This window comes from Stegodyphus dumicola, chromosome 9 (assembly GCF_044657685.1).
Source record: "Stegodyphus dumicola isolate Sdum_Otavi_A_Nest chromosome 9, ASM4465768v1".
Lineage (NCBI taxonomy): Eukaryota > Metazoa > Arthropoda > Arachnida > Araneae > Eresidae > Stegodyphus > Stegodyphus dumicola.
The window spans coordinates 132,922,090-132,942,547 of record NC_140776.1 but is presented as its reverse complement, the minus strand read 5'-3'; the positions used below and the strand labels follow the sequence as shown (position 1 = coordinate 132,942,547).

Genomic DNA, 20,458 nt, shown 5'->3' with positions numbered 1-20,458 from the left:
ACGGAGGTTTGAGCGAAGTCGAGTCTTTGCAATTGTCTGCGTTTTTAAGTGAAAACAGATCGCTGTATATTCGAGAAGAGCAGCGAAAAAAAGTACAGAAAGATGTGGTGACGAATGTAAGTGCTTTATTTTTTTAATATATCTCGTAATCCTAGTTTAAAATGTAAAATGTTTATTTAAAATTGCTAATGTATGTTGATTTTCCATATGTTGATAATGTTTCCATATCAATACTTCTGGAATCTTTTAGAAAAAAGTCGCGAAAACTGCCAACCTGCATCTGATAAGTAACTTTTACCTTTTCATCTGTAAAAAATCGCCAATTTGGGCAAATGGTGATTGCGTTAATAAGTAAGTACCCATTATTTATCCCTCTCAAAAAAGAAAAAAAAAAGCATAAACAATATTCTTATTCCACAAAAAGCTTTTGAAGGAATTTGTCGTGAAATTAGAGAATGTTCTTTTCCTAACCCCGGTTGTTCCGTTCCATCGCCAAAGGCTTGGGTAAAGAAATAAGACAAAAGAGCAAAGTCTGAAAAGGTTTGTTAGGGTATTTACGCTCTCGCTGAGTCTACCAGTCTACTATTGCACTTACTCCTGCTAACTCACTTTTTTTTTTTTTTTTTTTTTTTGTCTTTTTAGCTTTATTATTAAGTATAATTTTCTTTTCACTTTTGCCATATACAATTCAATGTTAAAATTACGAAAATGTAAAAGCAGCATAACAGCATATGCTTAGAATTCCCGTTGTAGTCTAAGTGTTGGCATAACATATATTTTTTTCAGTTCATCATGTCAACATTCAGTTTCTTACTAAGATGGCTAGCTAAACTTTTTTTGGCTTTTTATTATTAACTATTTTTAAGACAAATCTGTTAAATATTATGTTCTTACCGCACATACAATTCAATTTAAAAACGACATTCTTTAGAATTTCCGACTGACAGTCTCATGCGCTAGAGATAAAAATGTTTTATTCTGTATAGTGTTGCCACTGGTCACTTTCAAAACGTTGAGTTTGTTAATCAAAAATTCATTAAAGTTTTACAAAATAGAAAATATGATATTTAAAATACTGGGGGTTACCGGGCGATAATATCTGGTGGCAACAATTTGAAAAGCGATTCGCAGTTTTAGCGAACGGCGCGAAATTTCGTTTTCGAGGTTAATACCTCATTCGGGATAAGTCTCTTGTGAGCTAAAAATACATCATTTATGGGCTAAAATGCGGCATTTATGGGCTAAAAATGCGTGTTTTGTAACGAGCCTATTAATGCATGAGTGCAATTAATGTAAGCATGTGTATTTTATAAATAGAATATTCTACAGCGTATTGTGAATACTGTATTGTATAGCATCTCGTAAAATGTGTAAGTGCCCGTAGCGTATAGAGTTATGCTTTGAGCCGCAGGAAGCTTAGTAACTATAACTGTTGTACTACAACTTAATGTAATCAAGATCACATAATATAAATATTACAGTGTGTATGGCAAATACAATATTTAATGTATCTAGCACATGTAGAGTAACGTGATGAAAGATATTGAACAAAGCAATTACGAATATTGCTCTGTACGGAATGTATTATGTTTCATGCACAGAATGCTGTGGGTTTCCAAACAAGACACCTGTACTTTGCATGTGATATTCACAGCAGTAGTAACGATTGCATGTTTTTCCATTCTGTATTCCTCTCCCCCTTAAAGTGTATTTTTAACAGTTTGTTAAAGCTCGTTGTATTAGGAATTATGTTATACACGAGTACATAACAAAGAGTTATTACCAGTGCCTATGTCATATGATCAAGAGTTAATGTTCAGTGTAATATGTAGCTAATACACACACAGTGCATTAAGTGTAGAAATGAGTTTTGTAAGGTGTCTTAAATATTATGCAGTGTTCAATGTAATATGTATTATAAAATTTTAGTGTATTGAGTGTTTTTTTATATAGCAGTGTATTAACCTGCATTGTGACCAGTAGAATGTTTAATTACAAAGTTATTTTTGGTATGTTTTAAGGATACGGCAAAATTTATGCCACAGTGAATTTTTAACATCGTGTTATTTAATCAAAAGTAATATGGGCTGCACTGTGTCCTCAAATCTGTATTTTGTATATTATAAGTACAGCATAAAGAACTCACCGTCTTGGAATTAGCAAGAGCGGAATTCGATCTGTTTCCAGCTTGATAAGCCATGGCTGCTTGCCTGAGCGGTTCTGGTATGTGAATTTGAACCACACAGTATTGCCCATGGAAAGCCACTTCATTTTCTGTCCAAGGCGGTGGCGGTGGTGATCTAGTATTCTTAGGAACTACGATATCCAGACATTCGTCATAATCGCCCATGGCCGTGGCAGTTCCCTCTAGTATTCCTGCAGAAGGTTTTCCAAGTGCATCAACCACTGTAAGAAAATAATATTATTTCAAACGATTCTCGAAAAATACTGAAAGAATACCATTATAAAGTCATTGAAAATTTATCAATATCCGTGTGCTTGCAGTTTATAAAATAAAGATATTTTTTCCGTTTTTGAAAATTATTCTTATAGGCATGGGTTTATTTACACGAATCGCTATTTTTTAATGGATGATACATTAATCAGCTTTTAAAAAAAGCTTTGAGCCACTTATAGTTCCTGAATTTGTAGTTCACTGCTAGTGAACTACAAATTATTAATTTAAATGTAAATCCGTCCTTGGTAATGCAGAAAATGCAGTTTATAAAATATTCTAACATTGAAACGAGAAAGTGAAACACGAGAGTTTTCAATGAATGGACTGAAATTTTTCTAATCACTTTCCAGGCAAAGTAGTAATACATTTTTTAGACGATTTCTATGCTCTTTGAACTAACAATTTTTATATTCTTTCTGGACAACTTCTAGATGAATAGTAATATATTACTACCGATGAATATTTCTAGACCAGGGGTTCTGAGCTAGGAGGATAGGAGAATTTGATAGTTTTGGAAGGGGGGATGCTATAAAGCTTATTTACCTGTTAAAGAAATTATCTTTAGTTTATGAATATAAAAAACTGTTTTTATTCTGGATATTAATCAACATTACATCTGAGTATTTATTAACATTTTCTGCTCTTTTCTTGTTTAATTTATAAACATATCGAAAAATAGCCTAAATTTAAGTAAATACATATGTATTTTTGAATTTTGGGAAATAAAGGGAAAGAGGGATGATCGTTTTGCATTAGGAAAGAGGTGCATGGAATATTCTGAACGACTAATGAGAATGGATATTTTCTAGAACATTATAGAGATCATGTGTTTTACATAAAAGTAAAACCATTTCTAAATAGCCTCAAAAGTATGTAGCGTATTTTCAGAAATTTAGTAAAAACAGTGCATACATGAGATAATGAGAGACTATTAACGCCAATATTACTAATTACTGCTATTGTTATTTATTATATATTTGTATTGTTATTATTTATTTCTTTTATGGCATTTAAATTGATTTATTCATAATTTTTTATTTACTTATTTATAGTGATTTATTTATTATTATTTATTTATTTACTTATTATAATTAGTATCAGAGATGTTACTAGTCTCACTCCTCAATTTTGCATCAGATTCACTTTTGTGTCCAATCACTTTTTATATAAAAGAATGCTGCCACCAAATGTTTTCCTTCATGTTCTGTCGGGGCCCAGCAGCGGCCGAGCGGTAAAGTCGCTGAACACTGGTAGTTCGGTCCAAGGTTCGAATCCCGCGAACGGGCTGGCTGCATGGGCGTTTTCGTGGTTTTCCCCATGTGTAACGTGTATACGAGCCAGTTTCCCTTAGAAAGTCCTCCACGAAAGGCATCCCTCCCCTTAGGCAGATAGCCCTCGAGGCTTTGCCATAATCACACATACACACCATACATCATGTTCTGTCGCCCAACCGGGAGAGTGATTAGCGACGCTGACTGCCGTACAGAAAGGCCCGGTTTCGAATCCCGGAGAAGCATAGATGTTTGTAAATGTATAATGTCTGTGGGTATGGGGGCACTCTAAATAGGCAGTGAGCCGAAAGTCCTGTCGAGAGGTTGACGGTAGGAGAAGAGGGCTGAAAGACTCTTGGACTCATTCCCCAGGGTACTCTCTCTCAGTATTGGAGACAGAACTGTGCTCAAGGCTGCCAACGACAGGCGCATTTGCCTCTTTGCCGTGTTGAATGTCGTGAGCTTGTGCTGACTATTGTGAGACAAGTGAGATAGTTTACAAGCGCAAACATTTAAATATGCGACGGGCTTCACCCGTAAATGTTAAGTAGAGATCAGAAAATATATATGGGCAAGACTAACTACTTCTATTTAAGTAGTTAAGTGGTTAAGACTATTTAAGTAGTTAAGACTAACACTTCTATTTAAGTGGACTAATAACTACTTCTATTAACCAACTACTTCTATTTAAGGACAATTAAATTTAAGAACAATCAATTAAATTGATCTAATATATCTATGACGCCCGAATCATCTTAAATATCTTAAAAGTAATGTAAAATTTGCAATAATAAGAAATCACCTTCTTGACCAGAAACAGATTACGGGCAACACAATCCAGCATAAAGATAAAACTAAGATTTCCTGTTCTGTTACCCCGTTTTTCTGAATACTTTGAAAATATGTTCAGTTATATATTTATTTTTACAATTGGAAGAGAAATACGCGTATGCAGTATTTGAAACTAAGCAATAAAGGAAACTTATTTTGGCTTAGGTTTTGAATAAAAATCTATCGATTTCGATGGCGATCCGACACAGGACCCTCTTATTGAAGAACAAAATATATTTGCTCCATTTAACGATTATATGTTCACAGATTTGATAGAAAATAAAAAGCGTAAATTAACTATTAACTATGTAATACTTAACCGTTGTTATGTAAAATGTAACTGTTATTAATCATAGCTTAATACTAAACTGAGTGAATAACTCAGTTTAGTATCTCACATACTGCTTTCTTTTTTTTCCAAGCCCACTAGTTAGAAAGCTATAAAATTGCTGTAGTTCGACTTATTTTGGATTCTAGACAAACGGGCTAGCTGCCCGTTTTCTATTTTAATATAAATAGAAAATAATATAAAAATTTTTGAAATTTTTCTTATGTGTAACCTGAATACGTGCTAATTGTCCTTAGAAAGTATACCACAAAAGCATTCCTTGTCTTAGCCAGATAGCCTTAGCGTGCTTTGAAATAATCAAATAAGCCAAACCAACTCTTTAGAAAGTCCTCCATGAAGCCATTCCTTTTTTTAAACAGATAACCTTATGTGTTTTGACGTAACCCGAATAACTCAAACCAGTCTCATTTGCAAAAGCGAAATTTTACTTTAAAAGACCCAAGTTTAATGCATTTTAAAAAATTAAGAAAACCGTAACAAGAGAATTTCAAGAACTGCCATGAAAGTACCCACAAATTTTATTAACATATTAGAAAGTACGCTGTGTTAGGAGAAGCTCATGAAGACCACCAGGAATAAAATTAGCAACAGTAAACAGATGGAAATTTTTCATCATAAAAATTAACATAAATAAGAAAAAAAACTATTACTTTCAATTTCATACGAGTTTTGTGAAAAAGTCCAGCGTGCTGTGCTAAACGTTTACTTTGATTTGATTGGATTATCTGGATAAAAGCAAAACATGCGAGTGCTATCTGCTTAAAGAGCTTTCTTGGAGAATATTCTTAGGGAAACTGGCTCATTTTCACTTCAAGAATCAATAAAACGTCCATACAGGATCTCATTTGCGGGAATATGAAACTACCGATGTTCAACGATTTTGCCGACTGGGGGGGGCCCTTTTATATATAATTTCTGCCGTCTTAATTCGTATAATGGTTAATGATGCTAACTGCCGCACTGATGGGCTCGGGTTCGAAGTCTAGAGAACTCTTCGATATTTATAAATCTATAGTATCTTAGCGGCATGAAAATGTATGGCGAGTCCTCTCGAGTGGTTTGGTGCTAAGGGATGGACGTCCCTCAGAGTCGTCCCCAGAGGACAGGAACACCTTCATAACGGTGAGGAACATTTATGAAAATCAATCGATGTTCGAAAAGACAGAAATCTACGTAATGGCGCCGCAACATAAAGGAGCGGGAACAAACTGAAGATCAGCTTCTTCCTTAAAAGTGATCTATTGCCCCTTATGCCAATCGGATATTTTTCATAACAGTGCATGCTGCCTTATGCAAGTAAGATTTTCGTTTTAAGTAGGCAACATTTTTTATGTTTTTATGTTAAAAATGCATGTATACCATTTTTTTAACCTAATCTTTTTTTTTCGGGGGGAGGGGCAGGATCTGGAATGAATATAGACCGTAAATTTAATAAAAGTGTCTTACATTAAATACTCATTATTCCATCTAATACTCAATTTTTATACGTTCTATGTGCATTTTTTATATTAAAATATTCTACTTGATTTTCTTTCGGCTATCGATGTAAATAGCGATTTATAATATAAAAAAATCTGATGTGTACACCACGTGACTTCCTTGTATTGGAATATTAAATTATACGCATTTTTTCTTGCATTTCATTTAAAGTTATTGGATTGAATTAAATCTACTTCTCCGACAGCGCATAAACCACAATAGAATAAATGCATTCTTTAAAATTCAGTCTAGTATTTGTTTACCATAGCGACACTCTGGCGCTAGATTCACTTAACAGTATTAATAATTATATAACAGTTAACTTATATAATAATTATACAACGGAAAGTAAGTTAATTGTTATATAATCCAATAATTACGTAACAGTTAACGTGTATATTTCGTTCATATTATAACTCATAATGCACAAAATTTATATCATTTAAAGAATAGAATTATCTAATCGTTGCCACATGTTCTATTCAAATACTATAATAAAGCTAGAATGATGTATAAAATAAATTAAGCAAACAAAATAAAAAAGAAACAGTTTTTCAGAGACGATTGAGTATTTCTCATTTAATTAATTCAGTTCTCACTTCGCAAGAAGGCAAAAATACATAAAAACTCAAAATATCTATATTAAAAATTACGAAGTAAATCTCAAACACTTATTTCCTCGAAAAAATTCTAGAAAGAATTAAGGATGATTTAATTGGCAATAACAAATGAATGCGTTATCTTTGTTGTTGCGAAGCTAAGTTTCTCTAGATTGGCAATAAATCCACTAGTCTTCTGTTTCAAATGTAAACATAAATGGCCGCCATAAAAAAATGCTTAGCGGCACTTAGACAACTTTAAAATTGTTGATAATACAATCAACAATCTTTAAAATTGTTGATAAAAACAACATAATACAATCATTTTTAAAGCAAAAAATGTACAATTTACAAACATATAAGAGTAAAGAAACTGAGATCACTGAGCCCAGTAACAGAGTGGATATATATTTAAATATATTTATATACGTTTGGTGCGTCCGATTGCAACCAAAATACGAGTTGCACATCTATATGTTATAGCAGTCCTATATACAAAATTTCAACGTTCTGAGGCTACTCGTTTTTGAGTTATGCGAGATACGCACGTACGTACATACAGACGCCACGAAAAATTCTCTTCAGAATTAATTTTAAAGCAGTTTTATAATTTTTTTGGAGGAAACGAGTCTTTTATTCTGTCCTCACGTACAGATATCACGCAAAAACATCGTTAAATTGCATTCGATAGCGGTCAAAATGGATATTTTCGTTGAAATATGCTGCCTGAAACTTTTCGCGGTTTCAATACTTCCTTTTTACTTCGTACAAGGAAGTAAAAAGCATTTTTACCGTTAGTAATGGAATGTTTTCAATATTTAATATTTTCTTTTTACTAGAGTTCCCAAATTTTTTAGGCATCGCGATCTACGAGCTTTCTAGAAAAAAGAAAGTTGCTTTCTAGAAATTTTCTAGAAAAAGTTGCTCTCTATGAAAGAGACAGAAGGAATTCAAAAGAAAGTAATGTTGTAACGGATTAATAAAACATAAATCTGAATAACTATCAACAATCAATTAAATCAATTAATAACTATGATTTATTTCAAAATTTAAATATATATACGTAATTGTAAAATAAAACAAAAAATATTCAAATGTCTTTTTCACTCCTAAATGAAAATTACTTCACGACGCAATCCATGTTTAAGAAACGACAATTCTAGCTCATTTACTGCTTGAAATCAGCATTTCCAGAAAGTAATGCCGGCTGTCTCAATAAAGAACTGCATATTCAAGGAAACATTTTGGTGCCACGAAACAATTTTTCAACCTTAGAAAGGTGTAAAGCTGTGCGCATGGTTACGCAAAATCCTCTTTTTCCGTAATGGCGCAGAAGATTTAGTTTATCCCGTTGCTTTATTAATTAGTCAGTAATTGTAACGAAAATCGGACTTGCATAAGGGCGCTGGTATATTTATGTAAAATGTCGGATTAACATAAGGGCTCTGATAATCATTTCCAAGTGGAAAACTGATCATCATTTGTCCCTTATGTAGCTGCATTGTTACGAAAATTTCTGTCTTTCTGAACAGCGACTGACTTTCATAAAGGTGCAGCGCCGTTATCTTACTTCTTGAAGTATCAAGATCTCTCATGGATCTTTAAGCAAGTTGCCTATTTTAGAGATAATCCGCGGGATACTGATTGGGACCGAGTTGGCTAAAAACATATCATCACTTATAAGGTGCCCAAGGCTTATGTCAACTACAGGCACAATTGTGCGCTTTTCGCGAAGGTAAAATTCGTGGATTTTTTTCTGATTATATCAAAGAAGTGAGTAAAGCCATAGCAGTATTATAACCTCTTTACTTATTTGCCATAAAATTTTGAAGTTATTTATCTTAGATGATTACATTACAATATTAAAAATTTTAACGACCAACAGTCTTAAGACTTTATAAACTCACACTACAATTTAAAAATTTTGCTGTGGATTGTTATATATAGTGTTATATAATTAACCATATTTTTATGTATTTCGCTCTTTTTATTTATATCACTAAGTTATAATGATTTTAGGCCCACCAGCGGCCGAGCGTTAAAGTCGCTGAACGCTGGTAGTTCGGTCCGAGGTTCGAATCCCGCGAACGGGTTGGCTGCATGGGCGTTTTCATGGTTTTCCCCATGTGTAACGTGTATACGAGCCAGTTTCCCTTAGAAAGTCCTCCACGAAGGCATCCGTCCCCTTAGGCAGATAGCCCTCGAGGCTTTGCCATAATCACACACACACACACACACACACACACACTATAATGATTTTAATATTTGGCATCAGAACATTTCACCCCATTCTACATATTTCGGTTTTTTTTAATTTTTGGGTTATATCTACCATTAAGCTTTTAATATTTTTTATGTTTAACTCGAAAAATTTCATTCTGTTCTCTACCAATTCGTATTATTATCAAATAAAATACCTTCAGTCCTTCAAATTACGTCCGATACTTATTAAAAAAAGCTTGTCATCTAATAGGAAAACCAAAAATTTTAAAAAGGAAAAGTAAACTGCTATTCTTCATAGTAAATTAAGCATTAATTATTCTACTCACGCGTTAACGGAAGTTGCTTTTTCACACTAACTTTTCATCCTTGGCAGATACATTTTTCATTTTGGCTCTGCACGCGCTCTGAGAGTTTTACCTTGCCAAGTTAGCCTCAGGTCGTTACCTTGCGCACATATTACAGCTTTAAAAAGTCTCTAATGAAATGATACGTAAGTTGAGGCATGGAAGTCTACGTCAGAAAATTAGATAAGATACTTAAGTTAGCATTATGAAGGTAAATTCCGTTTGTAATCCAGGGATGTTTAAAAAGACATCGAAATGGATCACGGCGTGCAAGTATTTCGAGCACGTTCCTATAATGACTGAAATCATTAACGGAGTTCAGAACTGTAATAAATTGTTTTTAGAATTACAAGATTCTAGAATAAGGCGTGAATTTCGAAACTTAAAAATATAATATTCTTCTAAAACTCTATTGGCTTGTGTACGTATTCCCTAGATAAGGCGATACATTTTTTTTTTTTTTTTAAATCCGTGAAATATACGATTTCTTCCAAGCCATCCGTCCATGGTATTCAGTCTTCTTGAAGATTTTTCTCACGGTATCACAACAAATAGTTTTACTGAATTTGTACTTTATCTAGTTTGTAATTTTCAGTGCACTTAATCGTGGATTTTTTTTTTTATCTGAGATATGATATTGTGTCTTTTCCTGCAGGTTAAATTTGGTGGACGATCGGAACGAGGCTTGGATATCAAAACTCCTGTCGATTTGAAATCACTTATGACCCTTTGGACGGTCGAATATTGTCTTTATACTATTTTAACTATATTTCTGAAACATTTTCTTTTTAAAAATAATTTTACTACTTTTTTTTCTGTCACCCACGCAGATTTCTTTCCCTTTACCTGTCACAGCTTCAAAACGTTTCTTTTGTTTCGCTAAAAATATACTACAAACTTTTTGAACACTTATGAGACTAACTAGCAGTGAAAAATACACATGTTGAAATGATTTCAAACTATATATTTCGGAGAATTCTGCACACTTTTCCTGCGTTAAGAAATGAACGCAGACTTTTTCTACATCAAATGTGGCTGCTTTCGGATAAAAGTGTAAAAGTGAAATAAATAATTTTGTGTTTGAAAATTATCTAAACAATACTTAATAAATACAAGAAACAAAATCAGTCAAATAATTAATATTATTTTATTTTCTGACGTTGGATACTGATTGGCAGTAGGTGAACGCAGACTTTCTGCTGGACGTATGTGCCAACGTTATCCGTTTTCCAACATTAAATAAAATATGCAGTTCTCTTCACTTAGAAGAGCGTTCTTATTTTCAACGTAAGTACTGTCAGTCAAAACTTTAAAAAGGGGACATTAAATGTCATTACCTGATTGGAAAATTCAATTATTGAAAACTAACCTGAGATACATATTTCCTTTGCTTAAAAAATGTAAACACAGTGGAAGCGATCTGATGGCGAAAGTTTATTTTCTTCCTAGAGATTCATCAGCGGCTGAGCGGTTAAATCCGCTGAAGACTGCAAATTCGACCTGGGTTCAATTCCAGGCGAAAGAGGTGGCTGCATGGGTATTTTTGGCAGTGTTCCCAATGTATATTGTTGATACGAACCAGTTTCTCCTAAAACGTCCTTTTGGAAGACATACCTTCCCTCATGGATATAGTCCTTGCGTGTTTTACCATAATTAACTAAGCAAGAGAAACTTTTCTTGCTAGGAGTGTCATGTATTATGTATTTTGTAGGGTTTATATTTATTTTAACTAACATTTATTTTAAGTTTAAACTATCTTTCCTGTCAATCCTTACTTTCCCCTGGAACTGCCAATGCCAGAATATGTAAATTTGAGTAGAACGCGCAAGCATTCAAATTATCAGCGGAAGTAGTATGATTTAAATAGAAGGAAACAAGTTCGGTGAGAGAGAGTTATTCTTACTTAGCGAGCGCGGAGGTAGTTATAGAGATTTGAAAAACCCCGCGTTGCGGCCTATGTGCTTGGCGGGAAGTAGTTGCAATTGTTCCAGTGAGCTTCAAGTCTGCTGAATTAGCAGCCGTATTGTAAAACGCGGTGAGTTAGTTATTTGAGAGAGCCTCGTAGTTAGAATATTGTCTTTAATTTCTTTTCAGGTTTTTATTTTTATTTTGACTGCCGAGTTGGCACCGTTTGTAAGCGTCAAGAGAACGCAATTGTAAATTAGTACGTTGAATAAAAAGGGACTTAAACCCTTTATAAGACTCTGTGGTTTATACAAGCTTTCACAGTCACCTCTTGGTTGCGTGCTAGTTAGAGGCGCGCAACGTTATAATTTAGAGAAAATTGATTGGCGCGTATTGCATTGTAACGAAAAACACCGAAAAAATTACGTATGAATCCACATGACTTGTTTTACTTTATGCACATATATTTCGTATCCGAGTTCTTGATTTAAGTATTTTACAACAGTAATTCGTCATAGATGATAATGAACCATTTCATTAAATTTTCAAGTAGTTTGAAATTAGGCACACTTTTTTTTTTTTAATACAACATTTATAAATTACAGAAGTAGAATTTCTAACAGTCATTAAGGAAACTTGGGCAAAAGTAGCAATATTACTTGGTATCGATAAATAAAATCAGTCTAAAGTCTTTCTTTTTTGAAATTAATGCTGTCTAAAATTTTAACAAATAATTGCTTTTTTATTGTGAGTACCATTTATATTAAAAAACATGCTTCCATAATAATCTGCAGGTTTGAGAGAGTTTAAGAGTACAAATATTTCGATAGGATTATTCATAACGATGGGATAATATATATTACTATCATCAGTGCACTTTCTTGCAATGAACACTTGTGTCAAGTGGCTGCAGCATAGTCTGAAGATAATGAGGTAATCACACTAAAACACTACTAATCTAAGAATCAAGTTCCAGACGTCAAACGTGATTGGAATGAAATTTCCTCGTTATAATTATCTTTGCGGAATTAATTAATCTTGCAAGAGTAAGCTCAAATTAAAGTAAGAATAGTTTCTTTTTTTTGTATTTTGTAGCTGCTATTACTAGCATCTGCTCTGTTTAAAACCGAATTCTTTTGGACAAATGTGCAAAGAAGCAATCATTTTCTTTCATGGATAAAATGTATTTTTCAGGCTTGATACAATAAGAAAGCTTCTAAATTGTCTTTACTTTAACATTTCTTTGCTCACAGTTTATTTCAGAGATCTGAATCCTAATCTTTGCAAAAAAAAATTTTTTTTGCATTTTTTATGAATTTGAATTAAATATTCTATTAAATATCATACAGCGTAGCTTAATTCCTCTTTCATAATGTAATTAGTAAAATTTTTATTATGACCTATAAATTGGAACGTTATCTCAAAGGTATAGCGCAAAGCATCAGAGCATTTTAGGAGTGGTTAAGTCCTAATTTCATTCTTGAAACAGAACTGGCTACACTAACGTTTTCGAAGTTCTCTCATATATAATGTGAATACTAGCCAGTTTTCCTTAGAAAATACTTCTCGAAGCCATTCCTCGCCGCATAGGTAGATAGCCTAGAGTGTATGCCGGTAATTCAATACAGCTAAATCTTCCTGAAATAATTTTCGAGACTTAGTTGCAAGTGAATAACAGCCTTCCAGTAGTTGAGTGGATAAAATAGTTGAACACTGGTGATCCGACTCGGGCTTAAATGCTACAAGATTGTCTATACATGTGTTTCTTGAATTTCCCCCGTTTATAACGTGAACGCCAACCAGTTTTTCTTAGAACAATTCCGCAAAAGCATTCCTTAGACATATAGTTCTTGTCTGTTTTTCCATATTCCACCAAATATACAAATAACTAGAATTAATTGGAAATGGTTTCAATTCCTTTTCAGTATCTAACAATAAACTACATTATAATTCCAAATATTAATTAGAATCACAACTGCTCTCAATACTCGGAAAACGTGTATAGATGTTTCTGTATGGATCAAATGTGTGATCAGTACATATTTCTTTTTCCATATCATATCTTTTTTCAGCAATGATTACACTCAAAAAATTATGTATATTTAGTTCCATTAGATAAAATACCAAACGCATTTTTAGTGACATTAATTTTTATTTGATTAAACAGATAACAACTATATATTTCAATTCAAATAAAACCACATAATTAATTTTTAGCTTCTTAAGCCCTAAAATAAATACAGAATCTTCGCTTAATACTTACTGCAAGAAATTAGTTTTTTCATTTGGCGGCACAGAATATATAATGGTTAAGGGAGCTTAATGAGGTGCAAAACGACCCGGTTTCGAATCCCGGAGAAGCCATGGTTTTTGTAAATGTATAGCGTCTTTGCGGCATGTGGCATTATAAATGTATGGCGAGCCGAAAGTCCTCTCAAAAGTGGATTGGTGGTACGGAAGAGAAGTGGAAGACCCTTGGACCTTCTCCCAGGTGCTGTCTCTGAAAATTGGGGATGGAATTAGGAGTCCAACCTCCTTGAGGATCTGGCAACCATTCTTCCATGAAATTCATGGACAAGACAACAACGATCTATTAACGGGTTGGTTTTATGGCTAAGGCTACGGATTATGATGTTGATTATGTGGCCCCAGAAAGGACCTTAGTAAGCTAGATAAGAAAATTGAAACTCAGAGGGCACAGGACTTGGACGAGCTAGCAGGTAAAACTCCAAGAACGATCAAAAAAAGTAAGGAAAACATTATCTTCTGTACTGCACCATGTGGCAATCAAATTGAAAACGACGAGAGACAAAAATCACGCCGTGCAAGAGAGCAAGTAAAAGTATGCAGTCAAAACTAGGTTGCGAAGATGTGATTTTTAAGCATGTGGGAAGCAAACGGTCTGATCAAATTATCTCCTGGAACGATTGGTAACTATTGACAAATTTATAGCATCACAGCTTAGTGCCGTTTTGAAGAAACGCTTTTTTAACAACGTGGTTCACTGTAGGGCTGATTTTTAAGTCGTCATGGATCAGTTTGTTTCTTATCTGTTAATGAGCGTTTACAGTTCTTCTCAGAATCTTATTCTGTACTACCTGAAGTTTATGATAATCCACCTTTGAGGCTGATGCCAGGTTGCAGAAGTTTTGTGATTTTCATGAAATGTAACGTAAATAACAACTATATCATTTAGAAAATCATCTCTAGGCATCCCTTCCTTGATTACGATAGCCTCGTATATTTTACGATAATCAAGCAACCAGTCATATAAAATTTCTAATGACAAGAAAACGTGCAGTAAAAATACACACAAAAAATCCATGTACATAAATCTTCACTGTTATCAACGCAAGTCCATATTCAGATAAGATAATGTAAGAATGTGTAAAGTCTAAATATAATCTATTGCGTTTAATATAATAATTTAATATGCAAATTCATCAGTAAGAAAGTAGGGAAAATAAAGGTTAGATTCTATGGTTAAGAACTTTAAATCAGTCACAAATTTCACCTTTGTTGTATTTTTACATACAGAGTTGAGAAAAGATAAGTATCTCAGCAGGACTTGAAAACATTTTACATAAATTATAACATCTATAAATTACATATAATTACTGAAAGATAAGGTTTTTATACCTGCAATTCATATATCAGTTTATTTAACAAGTCAGTTTTCAATAATAATGTACTATAATCTTTGCATTCAAAGCATGTTTTACTAATATTTCAACTAAAGTTTTGCTAACAAATTAGTTATAAAAAATTATCTTTTATAGACTAACTTCTACATTTAGGGTTCTTCAAGTAAGCATTTATTATTTATTAATTTTTCTATTCAAAAAATCTTTACTTATTATTTATAATACAACAAAATTTATCTCTTATAAGTTAGGAAATGATAGTTATCTATACTTCGGCTTCTTCACCTAAGCATTCATGTTTGATTTGAGGAAACGCATAAGAAAAGGAAATAATTTCATTTGCGTGCCGGAAACTATAGCACGATGAGACGACGAAACAATAAGCAACCTTGAAATTCAGCAAATTAAAATTCAAGTCACATTCATGTGCTAAATAGTGAGGCTTAGTTTAGATATATGAAGATGTGGTTAATCTACAGAACACTTATTATTGAAAATGCAACAGTTGTAACAAACTAGTTAGTTATATTTAAAGAAACGAATATAATAACTAAAGTTAAGATCATAGGCTGTGAAATTTTTATCGCGAAAGATTAATAAATGAATAAGATGTAATAAATGTGTTGTACTGCACTTAAAAAAGTTACAACTTTAATACCATTTACTCTCACTACAGCTTTTCTGAATTTACCGTTTTCCCCCATTAAACGAGTGTTTAAGACTCTGAAAGCTGATCGATTGTTTCTTTGTTTGGTTACATGCTGCCACAGTAGCGGAGTGGTCAAGAACACCGAACACTGGAAGTTCGACTTATGTTCAGTGTCAGGCGAATGGGTTGGCTTCATGGGGTTTTCGGAATTTTCCCCATGTGTAGCGTGATTATGAGCAAGTTTCTCTTAGAAAGTCTTCCACAAGTCATCTCTTGCCTTAGGCAGATAGCTATCTCGTGTTTTGTCATATTGCAATAAGTCAACATATTGCAATAAGTCATGTGTAGTTACAACCGATGTTTAATGATTTTTCGGGATGCATAAAAGTTGGTTCATGGGGTTTTCAGGAATTTCCCCATGTGTAGCGTGATTACGAGCAAGTTTCTTTTAGAAAGTCTTTCACAAGTCATCTCTTGCCTTAAGCAGATAGCTATCTCGTGTTTTGTCATATTGCAATAAGTCAACCTGTGTTTGGTTGTCGTTTGCGCAAAACAATTTAGTTACAACCGATGCTTAATGATTTTTTGGGATGCATAAGAGTTGGTCAATTTCCACGTAACAGTCCTTCTAAAGGCACTGGTATTTCGTCCTGAGTTCGATTCCAAGCGAACTGGCTGACAGCATGGGCTTTTTCCTGATTTTTCTCATGTGTAATGTGGATAAGAATCAGTTTCACTTTAAAGTCCTACACGAAGGCATTTCAACTTAGGTAAATAGCCCTCGAGTGCTTTGCCATAACCGAATAAAACAAAACCATTCTAAAAACATTCCTAAAACTGGATTTAAGGACTGGGTATAGTCATTAGGTATTTGTTAGAAGACTAATTTGTCATATGTGGTTGAGTTTCGCAATAATGGTCCCTTGTCTTCTCCAGAAAACTAATGTTTTAATAAGTGATCGTTGCATTGAAAATAGATGTAATAGGGTAATTGATGTTATCATCAAATGGAAACGTTTCGTACACATCGCTATAACCGAACGGTTAATATAATTAATGATTATTATAACAAACAGACCACTCAGCAGCCGAATAACTATTCTCTGAATATTGATTGTTTGACCCGTGTACCCGTATTTAAACTCAGGCGAATGGGCTGGTTGTGCGGGTGTGTAATGTGAATATAAGCCAGTTTCCCTTATAAAGTCCTCCACGAATATATTCCTTTCTTTAGGTAGGTATTCCTTGCATGCTTTACAATATCCAGTAACCAGTGTAACAAAGTAACTATGTGTGCCAAAATAGCATTTTTAAAACCTAGCATTGCAGTTATTTAATTAGACGCAATATCATTTATTTTAATATAAAATTCGTAAATTGTTAAAGAGAGAGCTTTTGTATAAATGTTAATTTATTAGAAGTGGATATTATTGTAATAATTAACTATTATATCCCTACTATTGAAAAGTTTGATAAAATAAAATTTCAAGTACATAATAGGTAGGCGTAATCTGTCTGCATTATGAAAAAAGATGAAAAAAAAGGAATTAATAGAGCAGTTTACGAATCGAACTAATTCTTTAATCTAAATTCGTTCTCCATATGAATATCCTTCCCTAAACACCGTTGAGTTTATATAAGTATGCAAATCTTTTATACATATTTGACAGTTGTTTTTAATGAAGCATGCAAGGGTTCGCCTTAGAATGGATACTTTTGTGGAGAATTTTCTTAAGCCAGTTGGCTTCTATTGAAGATATACGTTAATAAATCACAAAGCCCCGTGCAACTAGCTTGTTGTGCAATAATCGAAATCTGTTCAAACTGCTAGCATTTTGCGGATACCAACCCATCCCGTCATCTTCATATTCAAAAAATGAAACAGGATAAAACGCAGCAAAATCCGGTATTATTCTCATAATTAGATTTTTAATTACATGCGTTAGAAAACTAGTTCTTAGTGTTTCAAATTTTGCAGAGAGAACAGCGATACTTAGGAAAATAAAAATAAATAAAAAATATAATTTATGTGAAATTATATAGAAGCCATTTATGAATGCTAATATATAGACCAAATATCTAGCTTGGCTTATATATTTATTATTTAATAAAAAACGTAACCAACTAACTTCTAACAGCATATTAGGTAGAACTTAAAAAAACAATCTTTTCATAAGAAAACATTAAATGGCGTTTAACAACAAATGCTGTTTTTGATCTGCAAGCATGTTACTCGGCGTATTTAACATTCAAGAAAATAACGATAAAGAGAAAACGTTTTTATTAACGTTTGTTTATTAATCTATAAATTTTATAACGTCAAGATTTGGTTTGGTTTAGATTATTATGTCAAAGCACAGTAGGGCTACCTACCGAAAGGGAGGGATGCTTTCGTGGAGGCTTTCTTAAGGGAAACTGGATCGTATACACGTTGCGTATGAGAAAACCACGAAACTGCATATGCAGCCAGCAAGAATTCGAACCTATGTTGGAACTACCACTGTTCAGTGATTTTACCACTCGGCTGCTGTTGCCCCTTTATAATGTCAAGAAGGGTATCGACAATAACAATATTTTATGATAAATCATAGAATTTTACTTCGATATTTAATATAAATCTTTTTTCTTGTAACGATAAATTATCAATGTTCACAAATAATCAATCCGAAAGTATAATTTATGAATATATTTTAATGAAAAAGGATGAAATTTTAAAGGCATAATATTTTCACAGGTGTCCACCAACTGTTCTAAAAGCAAAGTACTTTATACAGTAAAATGTACAACATCTCTGTGCCGAATGAAGTATTGCTTCGGAAAAGATTTGCTAAAGGTGATTGGTTAGTAATTCAATGGTCCTACTTTTAATAAAAGATGGCTTCCTGGAATAACTTATAACTCATGTGAACTTGTGTGCAGCACAGTGAAAGCAGATTGTAGGTGTCAGATTAAATATTCGTTCAGATATGTGGAAATTTTAAGATCTTAGAAAAAATTGTATTGCTGTTTAATTTCTTAGTCCAAGGGGGCTTTGTCTCTGAAGGACTATTGTTTTCGTTTGCGATTTTGCGTTGGATAACTATAGATGTCCGTTTCACTTTTCAAACTGTTGCCACCAAATGTTAGAGTCCTGCATTATGTTTTAACCTTAAAACCTTAATATGTTAAAAAACCTTAAATCGTTAAACCTTAAACCTTAAATTATTAAGGTTAAAACGTTAATAGTTAACATATTAAGGTTTTATTTATGCTCTCGTTGAGCATCACTGATTACTAATCTGCTCATGAAGTCACACCTGCTAGCACAATTTCTTTTTATCGTTTTAGCTTATAATTAAGTATAATTTTCTTCACATTTACGCCATATAAATATCAAGAGCAAAATCTTAAATATTTAAAAACAACTTATCTTTAGAATTCCTTGCAGAATGGTAGGAGTTTCATATTTGCAATATTATTTCTTTGAAATTTAGCTTTTCGAGCGGCCAGCCACCTTAACGAGATATAATGAAATGAAAATGTATATAGTGATTTTAAGGAATCCAGCTAGTGTCATTTCATAAAAATTTTAATATTTCTAATTTGACGTCGCAAATGCATTTTAAATGCATTTTTAATTTAAATCAATCATATTAAAAAGTATAAAATTAATTTTAAGAACTGCGTTTATTGCTTTTCAGTTACTTCGTTTGGTCTTCAGTAACAGAAAGATTAAATTTGAAAGTTGGGAAACGGACTAAGTGTATAAAAAATTCGATCGCTCTCGATGCCGTTGTAGCAAAGAAATTATGCTGAACTTAGAAACAAAATCAGATTCTATATTCGAGATTTATCCAATATGTTGCATAGGCCTGCTTAAGAGCGATTTCTTGACTTTATAACCAACTCATTTTAAAATTTTATTAGAAAAAATTCCTTTTGCTTTGGTATATAACGTTTAAACTTAACGTAATAGAAACTTCTACAACATATTCCTCGATAGGTGAATCAATCATAATACGCATTTCTATTTAGAAATATGTTTTATATTTTTTCTGTGAAATATATGGTATTTTCGCTGCATTAAATTCTTTTCATATTTTTCTTGCAATAAAATAATACACGCATTTTGTTGTCCGACCTTTCTCCTAAGTCCATCCCATTGTCTGCAGCGAGACAGATATCCATATTTTTAAAATGACGTGAGCTATCGATTTTGATAAAGCGTTTAAAGACCATGTATTTAAGACGAGAGATATTACCGAGAAGATCTTTTTAAAACAATTTAGTTCATAGTCTTGTTATATACAGGGAAGACGGGTCCACCAACGGCCGAACGGAAAAGTCGCTTAACACTGGTAATTAAGTCCGAGGTTCGAATCCCGCGCACGGGATGGTTGTATGGGCGTTTTCGTTGTTTTCTCCATGTGTAACGTCCATACTAGCCAGTTTCCCTTAGAAAGTCTTCCAAGAAGGCATCTCTTCCTTAGCCAGATAGCCCTTAAGGCTTTGTCATAATCACATAAACCAATCCAAATCATACAGGGAAGACTACGAAAGCCCTTTGGAGCCAATTTATTCCGTCTTGGTTGTTTTTTCCAACTTAGAGCCATCTGTGTTCACCGTCGACTTTAGGCAAACACAGTTCGCAAAATTTGGCTTACGCCCTTTTGTGCTTTCTCTGGTTATGAAGTAGGTCAGTGGTCTCAAATTAGAGACCAGCGGGG

The 20,458-nt window shown here is 33.2% G+C and overlaps 1 protein-coding gene and 1 long non-coding RNA gene across 2 annotated transcripts in view; one reads left to right on the top strand and one right to left on the bottom strand.

Annotated features, from left to right (window-relative positions):
• Positions 1–20,458, top strand: part of LOC146995490 (uncharacterized) — a 378,021-nt gene that overhangs the window by 53,101 nt on the left and 304,462 nt on the right. The gene's annotated exons all lie outside the window — the stretch shown is intronic.
• The window catches only part of LOC118199087 (nose resistant to fluoxetine protein 6-like), a 138,749-nt gene that overhangs the window by 114,506 nt on the left and 3,785 nt on the right, over positions 1–20,458 (bottom strand). Inside the window, exon 2 of the mRNA XM_085824134.1 lies at positions 2,147–2,406. Within this exon, the coding sequence (XP_085680260.1) occupies positions 2,147–2,406 (260 nt within the window). The remainder of the gene's footprint in view (positions 1–2,146; positions 2,407–20,458) is intronic.